Below are 14,880 nucleotides of genomic sequence, written 5' to 3'. Positions count from 1 at the left end.
ACTAGACCAGATTGCTCAAAACCGTGTCCAACCTCGGCTTGAACACTGCCAGGGATGGGGCAGCCACAGCTTCTCTGGGCAACCTGTGCCAGCGCCTCACTGCTCTCACAGGGAAGAAATTATTATTATTTACTCTAAATCTACTCCTCTGCCCATAGGTCTTCAAGCTCAGCTGTATGGAAGGGTTTCCTCCTTCCAAATGAAAGAGCTACACTTCCAGGGCATTTGCCCAAAATATGTAGAAATGCACGGAATAGTTTTTGGAAAGCCATGTGTGACAAGAAAGCCTTACGGAGCAGCAGTCCCTAATTTCCCAGGGGGAGGCACTCCCTCCATGGTAGGGGGTCATCAGCACCTCTCAGTCAGCCAATGACCCCCTCACTGTCCTGCAGCAGCAGCAGCTTCCTCCATCTGCTCCATGCAGCCCTTCCATACACACAAACCCAGAAAACTCTTCCCGAGACCACAGAACTGGGATCCCAGGGCGGAAGGTTCAGGAATGCAAAAGATAAGGACGTAGGAGTGGGAGCAGTAGGGGTGCACGGTGAAAGGATGCCGGAGGCGGTGACGCAGTGTGTCCCTTGGCAAGCACGGGGCCTAGCACAGAGCTGCTGCTGCCGGGGTCTGAACTGGGGTCTACGGGGTTCTGTACTGAGCCCTCATCCATTGAAATTGAATTTGGGAGCTTTTACAGAGTCAGATAAAAATTAAAGTTGGTGAGTGAGCAGTAAGAGTAATTTGAAAAACGAGACTTGCATTTGAAAAGGTATTTCAAAATAACATTTAATATTATTAGAAGAATTGCATTCAAATAATACATTTAACCATTACCTAATGCTCTGTATTTCAAGTTGTGCTGTTCTATGGCAGTCACCTTGGTTGTATCTACTAGCTTTTGCCTTCAGGAAAATAAAATCCATTTGAATATGTTTCCATCTGCATATCATGCACTGTGGCTATGCTATCTCAAAGCTGAAGTATCCAAAAGAGAAAGCTAAGCTTGGTTATCCTGAAAACAAGCAAAGAACTACACAGTAAAGCAAAAACATTTTCTCTACTGTTCTTGATACTGAGTTCTAGGCAAAAGTTTTTCACATTCATCTACAGTTACCCTGCTTTGGCAGTACCAGCATTAAAGCAGTACAACCCTCCTTCACATGGATTTAACAGCAGTAACATAAGAAGTAAAATGACTACAGTTAGCCCCATATAGAAAAGGTATAAAGTTACACTGCTAGAGATACCTTTAGGCCTATGTAACTGCACCCCTCCACCACCCAAGTAGGACTTGCCCTTTCCCCCTTATTCACATGCTATTTATATTGATACAAGATCTGCTTATATACTAAATTTTAAAGAACTTTTTCTTCTCCAGAATTAGATTCTGCTGCAGTGAAAGGATTCTGTAAGTCACAAGTATCTAAGGCCATTTAAAGCAGCTATCTGCAGAACCACAGGACAGAGATAAATGTATGTATGAAGGCAGGAGTTCAAAGCCAGTAGTGTTTTTGTAGAAGGTAATATCAGCTTAGAAGTTAGAGAGTTAAACAGACCTAAGTCACAGATTCTGTGATTAAAGTCCACCACCACAGCTAGAGAGGAAGTGACTGATGTCTGATCCCCTGCACATCTGAAGTACAGGCAGCCAGAATGGGACATTCCTTTTCAAGGGGAAGGATGACAAAACCCTCCATCTGAGTAACTGTTTCACCACCTCCAGTTAGCATGGAAACTATGTGAAGACATGGGTTTACAGCTTATGGGAGAATGTAAAATGGAAGGTTTGATGGCAAAAAGTTATCTTAGATTTTAATAGCCTGTTTGACAACATCTCATCAGGATTTTAAGGGAAACACCCAAGAACAGAATGCAACCACCAAAAAGCTGAAAGTGAAAATATCAGATCATCCTGAGTATTAGCAATATTGTCTTTAAAAATTACTGAAGATGTGTAAGTAATGAACACAAACATTTCAAAAAAACATTCTGCTCCAATTTTTCAGTAATGCTTTAAAAGGATAACTTTTCACTTGTGCTCATTCCAATAGCATTAGAGAGCATTAATAAATTATATTCATACATTCACATTCTTAGTAACTACACAGTATTATGCTTCAGTCTATCACTTTCCTTAACTGTAAAAATTCAAAGTAGCTGTAAGAATTCAAATTAAAGTTTAGCATAAGCCTGTTACAGGATCATCTTCAAAGAGCATTACAGTATTAACATAGTAAAGCATGTTCAGTGTTTCAGTATTTTAGTTTATAATACAAAGATGAAATTCATATTATCTGTAGGTAAAATACACTGCAGAGTAGCCTTCCATGTTTGTTGTGCAAGTTTTGAAGAAAAGAAGACAAAACAAAACCATCCCTGACTTCACAACCTGGTGACACCAAACCACACACTTTGTATGTCCTTTTTTAATTAGCAAAAACAAGAGTGGTGAATTTCAGTACCCAGCACATTTACCTCAGTTGCAATGTTCCAAATAACTCAAGTAGCACATACCAGTCCACAGGTATATCTTACAAAACCAATCCTCTGGAGGCAAAGGTGTATTAAAAAAAAAAGGAGCAGACAAAGATTTTCACCATGAAAAATATGATAAACTTCCCTGCCCAGACAAATCAGTACTGCAAACTGAATCAGATAGTCCAACAAGGATGAAAATTCAGTGTAGTCCATGTCCTCATTTAAAAAATGTTCTACCAAGCCTTTTGTTGTATGTGTTGCTATGATGATGCTTATCTGCTGGCCATCAGAAGTGTCATTCAGACTGTTTGATGGTAGACCTAATCCCTGTCTCCCACGCCCTGAATGGTGGCAGCAGTGCAATTCTGAAATAAGCTGCACCTTGAACATTACTGTAGTCCTGGCACGGTGATGATCTCCCTATCTCTTTTAACACTCTTTTAACTGCTCTTTTTAGGCGCAGCCAAATACATTCTTTTGTATTTAAAAAAAGAAAGAGAATTTTGTTTTCATTTAATTAGGCTGTCATTATGCAGCAATTTATTTTTATACAGAATTATTTTCATTTAGTTGCATTTCAGAAGTTGCAAAGTGACCTTAGTCACTGAAAAAACAAAGTTTTTTAATTAAAAAAAAAAATGAGAATATTTTTAGTCAAGTAATTAAAATAAAAAACCCTCAAGTAACGTAAATTACAAAATGTTACTGCATAGGTTTGTCTTTTATGCATGTTTATCTTTTATTTAGGAATTGCTAATTGTGAAGAATGCTATTATAGTACAGAGTTGAAATTACAAACATGTTAAGTCTGCAGTTATTTGCACAGTGCTGAGACTTATAAAATACATCTGTTTGAAATTTAGGTGATTTGTTTAGAAGTTGGTAAGTTTTAGGACAAGTTAAAGAAAGGAGAAGTAGGAGCGGGCTTTAACCTCAGGAAATGGCTTATCTGCAAACTGATTGTACACTGACATGCAGTATTAGCTTTTTCTTAAATTTCCTTTCAGAACACAGTTCCAAAAGCAGTTTAAAATACTTACTTGAGAAGTTACTGGATAAATGGTATAGTTGCTACTTTCACTAAGTCAAAAATATTCTTTCTCTATGTACAAAATCTCTTTAATCCTTCACATTGAAAACAAGTAAAAGAATACAGTAACTACGATAAATTGCCACTAAACTGTACTTTTTTCTTTTCCCCACAGGAACTGAAGAATCCTGCTTTTTAACCCCACTCAGAAGCCTGGATTATTGAAGAGCACTCCACAACAGCAGGAAGAAAACTCAAAATGTAGTTTCAAAACTGGGGAAAAAAGAAGAGAAGAACTGCAGTAAAGTTTTCCTTTTTTTTTCTGTTTGTTCACCATGAGTCAAGGGTCCTACGTGTGGCTTAACTTTCCATGTTTTCAAGGAAGTCACATTCAACACTCTCTTCAAGCTGTTGAAAGATCTTTATGCCATTACTGCCAACATAGTCCACAGAGGGAGATATGGGAGTATGTGAATTCTGGGACTCGCTCCTATTTGTTGTAAATGCACAACACAGAGTCTTGAAGAAAGGCATAAGCTGGGTGATGCTAGATATAGAGTGGAAGTTCAAAAGAGGAAATTTGTGCTTCTTGGAAATTCTCTCAGTGTTATTCGTTTCCTGTAAGCAAACAAAGCGAGGTTTACTAAAGGTTTTGCACTAAGATGCAATGCTATGGCTTGTCTGAACGCCTGTGCTATACAGTTTTTCATACTAAGAGACCACAGCCTTTAACTGTATCATGATATAAACAGTATAGGTGGCTTTCAGAGTTACTTCCATATTTGGATTCAAGGTTCCATTACATGAAAGATTCATAAATTCAGAAGACTGCAAATTTGAACTAGCCTTCAGAATCAAACAACAACAGATTATCTCCGAGAAATACAAATGCCCATATTTCCTTTTCTGGAAGAATTAAAATGAAACCTTAATGGTAATTTAAAATGCTATAATGGTAAATTTTTTTGACAAAGTGCAGGATACACTTTTTTATAAATACTGGTCCTGTGTGAGACAAATTGTTTTCACTGGGTGGTGTGGGCAGATTTAAGGTAACAATAGGAAAACTGCCTCTTGTTCCCTCACATTCAAATGCAGTCAGACATCTTCAAGATCTATATGTGAAAGCAGGCAGAGCATTTTTAAAAGCCTCATGAATTTTAACAGACTATCTAAAAACCTCTTACCTAACTTAAAATCTTGTCACTTGTTTAGAAAAGTAAGTTAATGGATGAAAAAAAATAAAAAGAAAAAGATTCAAGTGAAGCGTTCTTTCTTTACCCCATATTTCATCTTCAGCAGATCCATGATTCTTATAATGTGAGGTCTGCATTCCTGATGATTTTCTACCAGATGAGAGGTCACAGTAGATGACTCTGTGTCCACCTCTGGGACAAATGCCCATTTGTACCTGAAACAAATGGATTACTTACTTGATAAGAAGACAGGCAGAAAAAAATTCTTGCTTGGCTCATACGTAGTTTAGCAGAACACTAGTTTGTTTACAGAAAGGGCAGTCATAACTATAATTTTATGCTATTACCAGAGATGAATTTAATGAACAAGGACATTACTATCATGTCAGTATTTAAATGCAACTAGGTCCAAAAAAATCCCAAGTGTGTGCAAAGGGAAAACGAAGAACAGCATGTCTTCTTCATCTCCCCATTTCTACAAGTTAGAGAACCTTCTAAGGAGTATGGTGAAATCCTCCTGCAGCGGCAAGACCAAACTGTTTTTTGAAATACCCCGAATTACATTTGTCTGAGTATCAACATCTGCAATTGTAAAAAGAGCAACTTTTTGTTCTGGATTACTTTAAAGGATAAGATCTGGATTACTTTAAAGGATAAGAGTGGTAACAACCCAGAAAACAGATAAGTAGTTAGAGACTTACATCTGAAACAACTGCATCCTGTCAGGTGGAAATGAAAGCGCCGTGTCCAAAAACTTACAAGCTGATAAGTACAAGGACAGCTCATTCTGCTGTATGTCAGATCCACTGCCATCACCTATGACTTTCTGTTTGCTGATTTTGCTGTTGGTCCTGTGTTAGTTACAATTAGGAAATGTACCATTAAAACATAAACCTACTAAATGTTTTTCATTCGGCAAAACAGAAATGTACATGTTTACACAAATAAGCACTTGCACATGTGCACAAAAAAAACTACTTTTGTTCTGTATGAGCATTGTGATTAATATAAAAGGCTATAGAAGAAAAAGTAATCAAAAATATTCATAAAAAATGGCAACACGTTAAAATATTCAAATGCTGACTTAGCATCTCTTCTATTTTTGTATGCAACTAGTAAGTGGTACTGATTTTTTTGAACTTATCGCTATTTTAGCTGCTGAAAAGGAAAGTCCTAAACTATGATTCATCAGCACCAGAAAAACACAAGTACAATAACAAAAAATCCCATTGTCTCCTCCCTATCTTAGATAATTAAGTAAGTAAATAAATAAATAAATAAGCAAATCCAGAACAAGCACAATGATTATCTGCTTCGGCAAGCAGATAATCTAGATAATCTTGAGATATCTGCTCTATCAGGCAAGTGGTAATTCTTACTTTGATGGTTCATCTTCCTCGGTTAAATCTTCTTCAAGCTGTAGAAATGTCTGAATCTTTAAAGAAATAAATTATGTTTTCAGGGACACTGAAACATTCATACCACTCAATCATAAAAGATATATCCTTCATATAGTGTAAGTAACCACAGACTCTTAGTTTATTCTTATGACTTGCCACGAAATAGCAAATCATGCAAGAGATTTCGTTAGCAGCAACAACAAAATTAATCAAAAAGGTATTTCCTAATGACAATGTTGTTTTTTTTCTCAAATTATCACACTAATGTAAAACTATTAAAACATTCTTTTTTCAAACAGAGTGTATTTGGGAGGAAGAAAAACCACCCAGTAGTTAGTTTCAAATTACTACTTATTCCTTACCAATTCAGTCACCATAATTGGCCACAATGAGGTTAGATGCTGAGGTGAAATTCTTAACAGAAGAACTCTGAAGAAGAGAAACATTTGTGCAGCAACTATAGAAGTCTGCCCAACACGGAGGTTCTCAGTCAGTCGTTCTGAAGTAAACATAAAAAGTAAACAAACCAACAAACAAAGAGTAATATTTTCCTGAAAATGTGTTGTTTTGGGAAATAAAAAATGTAGATAGTTGCAAAACAAAATTTGTGCTTTATCATCTGTTTTGGGTCGAATCCCTTGCACTGTATTAACAAAATTGTGATTCAGAGAAAGTCTGAAGACGTGGTGGTTTTATATTGGAAAAATTTTTGTCAAAACTGACATTTAAGGAGAAGAACAACAGCTCAAGAGTGGCTGGAAGATTGCCACAAAATAATCATGTTTTCAGTTATATTACCAGAGCAAAGGCTTTGGAATACAGATTCCTGCTGCCCTCGTAATGAGATTATTTATTTGTTAGAATTCAGAGATTCACAGCATCATAACTTTTGTTAAAAACTTTTTAAAAATGGAAGTATGTGTTGGAAAACAGGTGACATTCCTTTCTTAAACAATTTATATATGTGTAACAGCTGAAAAAAGAAGGCAGATGAAATTACAAATCTTACCTTGTATTAAGGGAAGATAGAGATGGTACTGATCAGTCTCTCCACTAAAGACAGCGAAAGCTTGCCGCTTTAGCAACATTGCTTTTTGCTCAAAACTTGGGTACAATTTTAAGGCGCTGCTCTGCATATCTGTAATAGAGATAACAATTATCTACCATGTAAATACTTCATGTGGTTTGGGCTGAAAATAATTCCTATGTCCTGAAATTCCTTAAAAAGAAAAACTCTCTTTGGGTCTACTGATTGGTGAACTAGTCTTGCATTGTAAACCTTCAGCTATTCTTTTAGAAGATCTGAAAAAGAGACTAAAGCTGCTTTTTCTTTTGAAGCTCTAGGCAAATTTAAGGGGTCCTATCCCACCCTTTCCCCCAGGACTTACTCTTCTACACTCTTCTGAAGCCTGAATTAGAAGTCAAAGCATATTGCTCAAAGGTTTCTGTACCACATTCCTATAGCTCAATGCCAGTATACAGACACCTGCGACATTAGCCAAAGCCTTCTTGCTTTCTAACAAGGAACATGTGCAAAAAGTCACACTTCAGCAACTTAAAATTACGGTGAAATGTGAATGCAGGAGTCCAACATTAGCACTTCTAGAAAAAAAATACTTGTAGTGTGTTTTAGACATGACCAAAACACAGAATTAACTTAGCACAGTTTTAACCTGTGAATAAAGCTGGCAATATAATCAATTACGCAGATGCAGCATTGAATGTATTTTATTGATACATTCATTTATTGATACATTGATACATTAGTATATTAAAAATGCACCCAATATCTCAAAAGCAAATAGATTTCAAATTAATGTAGAAATCAGTTATCAGTAGCTGATACTTACTCATCAAATCTTTAAACATAGTTTTCTCATGTGTTAGAAGATGATCAATAATGGATCTCCAGCTGAGTAAGATACAGAAGGAATTAGATACCCAGAGAAAGCTTTGGTACAGATTCACCTCAGAAAAAATTCTTGTCAAGCCTTTCATACAATGAAAGAGTTTCCAAAAGGTATTCAATCTGCAGACTCTTATCTGGTTTAACACCTATTGCATTCTAGGTCCTCCAGCTCTACTGTATGCAGTTCCCTAATCACTAAGGGGAGTATCGGCATAAGTTTTTTCTTATGCACTATAATGAAAACTTCAGGGCTTATAATACATTTAGTAGAATTTGTGGTTGAGAGCCATTTCTAACATTATTACATTCTGTAAGAAAGTACTACACAGAATTTTCTTTCCAATATTAGCCATTCTCTTTTAAAGCCCTTCTTTGCAAATTCAGAATAGAATCTTGTAGTGCTACAATCTCATGTCTTACTGAGTGCATGAAGTGTCCATCTGGAAAAAAGCTGGATCCATATACAACTCGAGAACTTCTTTTTTCCAGGCTCGCTTGGTATAGGCGTATCCACTCAATGAGCTGAGCAACTGAGCACCGGCACGAAAACTAGGAACATTGTAGGCACTTGGGGAAGAGAATAATAATGATAAAAATATACATATTTTAAAGTTAAGTTTATGTAATCAGAAAATAAACTTTAGGGTTTCCTGTAACTTCTAACCTAATTCTCTCAGTAATAGGCTATGTCTGCAGGAGAGCTCGTAACTCAGAGCAGAAGCTCCTCACATTTCTAGTGTACCTGGCCTGGGGAGATATTTTCAGATCAGACGTGTCACAGCACAGTACTGCCTGTCTCCACTATAGGTGTGGTTCACAAATTCCCTGAAAAAAGTTTCCAATAAAATTTTGCATCCCTGACAGCAGACCCCTTTAGAAAGTACCACAGTAGGCTTCATCAGTCACTCAGATGACACTTATGTGTTGGTTCTCACGTCATCATCACCTGTATAGAAATCTCTCACGCAAGCCTTTTTCTCCTATGCACCAGCCCAGTCCAAATTTGGACACCATGTTCTGCAAGACACAACAGTAAAGGAGTGCTGGGCTCAAGGGAAAGGGATCCTGCATGAACTATCCTTGTCCTCTGGCACCTCAGTTTCACTGAGGACACACATGCCAGTATCCTTCTTTGAATCCTTGCTATGGTAACTGCTTTGCCCACAGCTGAAAAAAGGTTTAGGTTGTGGAGGCGGTGCTCATAATGACAGGAACATGACATTTGATTGAGAAGGGATGCTGTGAAGGTCTTATGTTTCTTATGTTGTGAGCTGGCACCACATCTTCACAGACGGCTTCAGCAGCCCCTGTGTTTTCAAGGACGGGTGGGAAAGGCTACTGCCTTGTTGTGGAGCCCTACAACCAAACTCCTGCCAATCTAGGGAGGACAGTGGCATGAAGACAGCCCTGGAAGTTATAGTTCAGCTGCTGAGCAGCACGTATGAGTGACATGAAAATCATACAGCCCAACTATGGGCCTGACGGGGGCTCTACCTTCTTAACCAGTGACCATCTTGTCATGGTTATGGCTGCATAGATCATGAGGACTGCTGGCCTTTCCAGACCACCTCTGGAGGACCATCAAGGGCCATCCCTAGGCATCTCAGCAACGTCATCAGGACTCTGATGTCTATGTCTTTTGAACCACCAGTTTCAGACCAGAGGGCACGGTAGCATCTTCTTGGTAAGAAAAAAAATCTGGCTGACTCTTGGTGTTCAGATCATGATTTGCATTGCAGAAGTCATCATTTGTCCCCTGCACCAGTTCACAAGGGCATCCTGACAGCAGTGGTGTCCCTGCCAATTTTAACTGTGCCATTTCCACACATGGGGCAGAGATGGAACGAGTATTTGGCTTGTAGCCACTGGCTCACAGCCGGCCAAGCATGGCAGCATGATGCCAGCATTCCCAGGAACAATTTCAGTGGTGGCTGTAAGTTTTCTGTATCTGCTGCAAATGGTGAGGGCACTGGATGCATGTGCACGATGGTATATGCTCTGGTCAACAACAGTGATGTACACACCACACATCAAGAATCTGACTGACTTGGTTAGTGGTGAAGCAGGCAGAAAACATTGTAATAGATACAATGGAAAATGCACAAATGTAATAAATATAATAATTTTTAAACCAACACCCCTCCCTCTCCCCCTCCCCCCCGCCCCAAGAGGGAGCATGGAAATGTCTTCAAACCCTGCTACACCCTGAGGCTTGCTGGCTTTAATGCTTACTTCCCAATGACTCTCAACCCATCAACCCTTTTAGGCATGCCTGGTTATATCTCTCCTGACCCTCTATACCCTTTTTTGCTCTTGGCTGTATACTGGCTGGTGGTTTTGACTGTGACTTAAGTAACACTCAGGACAATCCTCACTTCCCCTTCCCCACCACCCAGGAGCTGTGGCTGATGCTCTCCCACACTTCAGTATAGATTAGTCTGCTCAGAAAAATATAGCAGCCGAAAGGTAGAAGCCAGGAAGAGGAGAAGCTTGACAACAGCGACAGCAGAAGCAGCTGGAGCTCAGAAAAATGGAACTGGTGGCAAACAGGGAAAAAAGGGGAGAGTTGCTTCCTTTCACTTGGCAGAGTGGCAGGAAGCAACTCTCAACAAACAAAAGGTTTCAGTTCCTGGGTGAAATACAGTTCGTACCCTACTAGAATGGAAACAGAGGAGAGGGCAAACAGAAGAAAAAGCAAAAGTGTTACAGTGTGGCCAAAAAACCCAAACTAGTCTTAAGAAAAATCACACGTGCAGAGAGGGAAGTCACCTGTGGTTGCGTAGGTAAGGAAACACATAATAAAGCAAACGTGAAATCAATGGCACAGCTTTCTCCTTCTCGTCACTCCGGTAAACCATGTCCAAAAGAGAAGCAAGAACCTTAAAAAAGAAAAGAATGTCTCTTTAAACCTCTAGTTGGTATTTCTGACAAAAGGGGAAAGCATGCCATATTTCAGGCTAGAATGTGTGTGCACATGGGATGCCTCAATAAAGATTTAAGCTCTCACTTAATCTATAAGGAAAACCTATGTATTCTCCTGCTCAATAATATCAATAAACAACCACCCTGCATATGAAAGCAGCAACTATAAAACTTGTTCTTACTTACTTCTGCAAGGAGGGAAAGAGCTTGGACACTGTATATTGAAGGAGCAGAGGCAGAGACCATTGAAGATGGTGCCACTGATGTATCTAAAAGAGGCAAAACCATTTAGTTTTCCCTTCAGACATGTTTAAACTTTGCTGTTTTCTAATTTTCTTCCCAAATAGAACTGTTAATTGCAGATTGGTATTACAGTGAAATGCTTCTGGGTACATTGCCACAATGACATACCCCATGCCCCATGCTGTTCTGTCCCATATATTGCATGCACCCGCAGTAAGTTTTCCTCTGTATTATACACAATCTGCAGATACGTACTAAACCTATTTCAGCTGACATTGTTATTGGAGGATAACGCATTTTTTTGTTTTACTTTGTCTTTATTACTCCCGTCTCATGCAAACTACACACTACCAAATACCTTGTGTTCTTCACTGACTTAAACAGAAGAGAAGAAGCAGCAGAAGGTCAGACAAAACCACATTACCGTTCACATCTTCAATGTTGAAGTCATCTGGTAAAATCTGAGGCTGAGCTTTAACTTCTAAGTTTCGGCTCAGCCAGCTAGTCTGTTCCAGAGAAGAACCAGCAACAGTCCCTACAGCCTCCAAGATTTTTTGGGTCACTTCCTATAACATAACCAGATAACATAGGATCAGATGAAAGCTGTTATCACTTAGCAAATCCAGCAAAGTCCTTTTTATATGGAACATGTCAGGACAACCAGAAGTAGGCACTTTTATCTCTTAGAAACATAAATACTTCTCTGATTTAACTATCTGTGCTCTCAAGATAACTAACTACTGCTCACTTCAAATAAGAATAGGTGACAAAATGAGAAGCAGGAAAAACTTTAAGTTACCTTATGATGGAGATTTTAGTCATGATTTGCCATGCAAGCCATTACCATTAACATAGTATCAATTTGGCATCAGTCCTACCACAATTTACACATTAGCTGTCACCTGTCAAAAACACTATCTGAATTGTTCAGCCCCTCAGAAATGGCATATCAATCCCTTTATTGTCTTGAACTGTTTCCTATTATTTGTTTTAGATTTGGAGAACATCAAGTGAGGCAGGGCTTCATTTTATTACAATATATCTGTTCATACTTCAATCTTTCTAATAGGTGTAAGCAAAACCTAGCTTCAAACTATGTGCACAGTCACACTTCAGCATATTTAATTCCCAGAGAAATGAAAAGCTGGTCACTCTAACGAAAGCAAATCCCAAGTATCCAAAGCAAAGCAGAGGTCACTTGTGAAAAGGCTACAAGATGGCAAGATGGCAAAACTGTCTTTTTATCATCATCATCGTTTTGCTGGCAAGCCTCTAAAGCAGAAGTGGAGACTTAATTTCTCCGTCGGCAGTCGAAAGTACTGCAACTATAACTTCATACATAGCATTATCTTGGCTCAGAGCTAAAACTGCACTCATGTAGGTAGTGCTTTTAGTGTTCTGCTGAAATCACTATCGGTGTAGGAAGAGAATCCTGCTCTACTCCACCCTTCTTTACAGCAAAGGTAAGCTGACAGTCATTTACATTGACAAACACTACAAAGCTATGAGCTTCAAGGATAATTACACTCCTAATTTTCCTAGATAGTTTTGAGATTTCAATACTTACACATACGACATGAACTCATGACATCATACTGTGTTATGATTTAAATTCTGAGAAAAATCATGAAATTACACAGGGAAACAGCTTTGAAAAGTCCATAGTTACCACTGCGATTTCATGCATTTTTGACAAGATTTCGTTAGAGACATTCTGTGCATCATGTCTCTCATATTTGAGTCTCCCATATTTATCAGATCTAAGCCAAAACATGTGGATGCACATTCACATATTCTAAAAGCACATGTGAATTCAGAGACAAAGTACAGATCAGGTAATCTCCACTTTTACTTAGATGTACAGTGCCAGATTTATGAATTAAAAAGAATACACGTATATACTGTACCTGCAAGTCTTTTTGGTCTTTTTTGTTTTCTAGAGTAGGTGTCCTAGTCACAAAGTCATTCAGAGTGCTGTGGGAAAATAATTCACTCCAAGTTAGTAATTGGACTGGTCTACTCAATGCAACTGTAAACCTTCTCTCTTATGCAGTACCTGAGAAGAAGAAAGTGTCCAGGAGGAGCCAAGTTCAACTGCACAGACTCTTTGAGAAGTCCTAATAAGGACTGGAAGTTCTCTTGCAAGGCTGAGACAGGCAGTCTGCCAAAAACAAACCAAAACCAAACACACACAGAGTCTTAAGTCAGTTAAAGGAAAAACAACAAAAAAACTCCAACATACATGGGTAACATGGTGGCCTAAAAGCTTCCATCAGGATCACACCAGTCCTTTAGATCCTGCCCCTTCCTAATAGGAACATGCTGGTTTGAATATACTCCGGATATTCCTCTCAAGAGCTATTGTAATTAGCCTGAGGGAGAAGGAGAAGGTGGCGGAAGATACCTCCCCCATAGATTGGCTCTCCGCGGAGAAAAGCTAAAAGGTGTAATTATTAATAGTTCCGACAGATGGCTCCCGAAGTACAGAGATAACAGCAATGCTGAGCACACATATCAGATTAGATCTCACGACCAGCAATTTTATCACATGGTAAACCAGTGTTACACAGTGCAGCAAAATGATAACTTTAACCCAGCCCCCAGAGGTGATAAGCAGCACTACAGGGAACATCACAGCAAGCAAGATGTGATATAATGCAACCCTGAGAACATGTACAACTCAGAGCAAATAAAGCAATATTGTGACCAGAGACTTAAACTAATACAATGAATGCTTGTAACACATTTGTTTTAACACGTTCTGGTCAGATCTGTCCTTATCTCAAACCTCCGAGAGTGCCAAAAAGGACTGTGGTGATTTAAGCCGGCTGGCAGCTAAACACCACATAGCCGCTCACTCGCTGCCCCTGGTGGGATAGGGGAGAGAATTGGAGAAAAAAAACAAAGAAAGAAAAGTAAAATTCATGAGTTGAGATAAAGACAGTTTAATAAGACAGAAAAGGAAGGGGAAATAATAATAATGATGATGATAAAAGAATTAGAATATACAAAACAACGCAATTGCTCACCATCCACTGACCAATACCTAGCAGGTTTCCGAGCAGCGGCCCGTGGCCATGTTTCCCTCTAGTTTCTATACTAATGATGTTATATGGTATGGGATAGTCCCTTGGTCAGTTGGGATCAGCTGTCCTGGCTGTGTCCCCTCCCAGCTTCTTGCGCACCCCCCAGCCTCCCCACTGGTGGGGTAGTGTGAGAAGCTGAAAAGTCCTTGACTTAGTGTAAGCACTGATCAGCAGTAAGTGAACACATCAGTGTGTTATCAGCATTATTCTCAACCTAAATCCAAAACACGGCACTGTACCAGCTACTAGAATGAAAATTAACTCTATCCCAGCCAAAACCAGGACACTGATCCAACAACATGGTATAAATAGCCCCAAGCACAGGCAGTATGCATATATCTGTAAATGCTAGCAGCACACGCAGTATGCCAGTCAGAAGACTGGATCTTCAGGAGGAAGAAAAGGAGTAGTTCAGCCTAACAAACCATGGCATGCCAGCTTATTTTATCTCCATAGCTTACTGAATACAGTATATTGTATAGCCTGATATATCACAAGGCTTCCATGAGGAAAGCCAAGTACATGAAGAGTTTTGATCAAAGGAGTATTCCAAAGGAGTATTTCCATTTGCGCTGGACACTACATGTCCAGCACAAACTGCAGGCATAGCAGTTTTATT

The 14,880-nt window shown here is 39.0% G+C and overlaps 1 protein-coding gene across 12 annotated transcripts in view; it reads right to left on the bottom strand.

The window, feature by feature from the left end:
* Positions 1-762: 762 nt before the first annotated feature.
* DOP1B (DOP1 leucine zipper like protein B) overlaps positions 763-14,880 on the bottom strand; it is a 59,225-nt gene continuing 45,107 nt past the window's right edge. For 10 of the 12 annotated variants that reach the window (XM_030477202.1, XM_030477206.1, XM_030477203.1 and 7 more), the window contains 13 exons: positions 13,232-13,336; positions 13,083-13,149; positions 11,600-11,741; positions 11,119-11,201; positions 10,780-10,889; positions 8,431-8,577; positions 7,952-8,013; positions 7,111-7,239; positions 6,464-6,600; positions 6,081-6,136; positions 5,403-5,552; positions 4,787-4,916; positions 763-4,123 (listed from right to left, as the gene is read on the bottom strand). In XM_030477202.1, coding sequence (XP_030333062.1) covers positions 3,866-4,123; positions 4,787-4,916; positions 5,403-5,552; positions 6,081-6,136; positions 6,464-6,600; positions 7,111-7,239; positions 7,952-8,013; positions 8,431-8,577; positions 10,780-10,889; positions 11,119-11,201; positions 11,600-11,741; positions 13,083-13,149; positions 13,232-13,336 — 1,576 coding nt within the window. In that variant the 3' untranslated portion in view covers positions 763-3,865. Of the gene's footprint in view, positions 4,124-4,786; positions 4,917-5,402; positions 5,553-6,059; positions 6,137-6,463; positions 6,601-7,110; positions 7,240-7,951; positions 8,014-8,430; positions 8,578-10,779; positions 10,890-11,118; positions 11,202-11,599; positions 11,742-13,082; positions 13,150-13,231; positions 13,337-14,880 lie in introns of those variants that run through there. The other 2 variants (XM_030477210.1, XM_030477212.1) reach the window with 2 other exon arrangements.

The sequence above is a fragment of the Strigops habroptila genome, chromosome 2 (genome assembly GCF_004027225.2).
Source record: "Strigops habroptila isolate Jane chromosome 2, bStrHab1.2.pri, whole genome shotgun sequence".
Lineage (NCBI taxonomy): Eukaryota > Metazoa > Chordata > Aves > Psittaciformes > Psittacidae > Strigops > Strigops habroptila.
The sequence above is the reverse complement of the archived record's forward strand: the minus strand, read 5'-3'. Positions and strand labels throughout refer to the sequence as shown.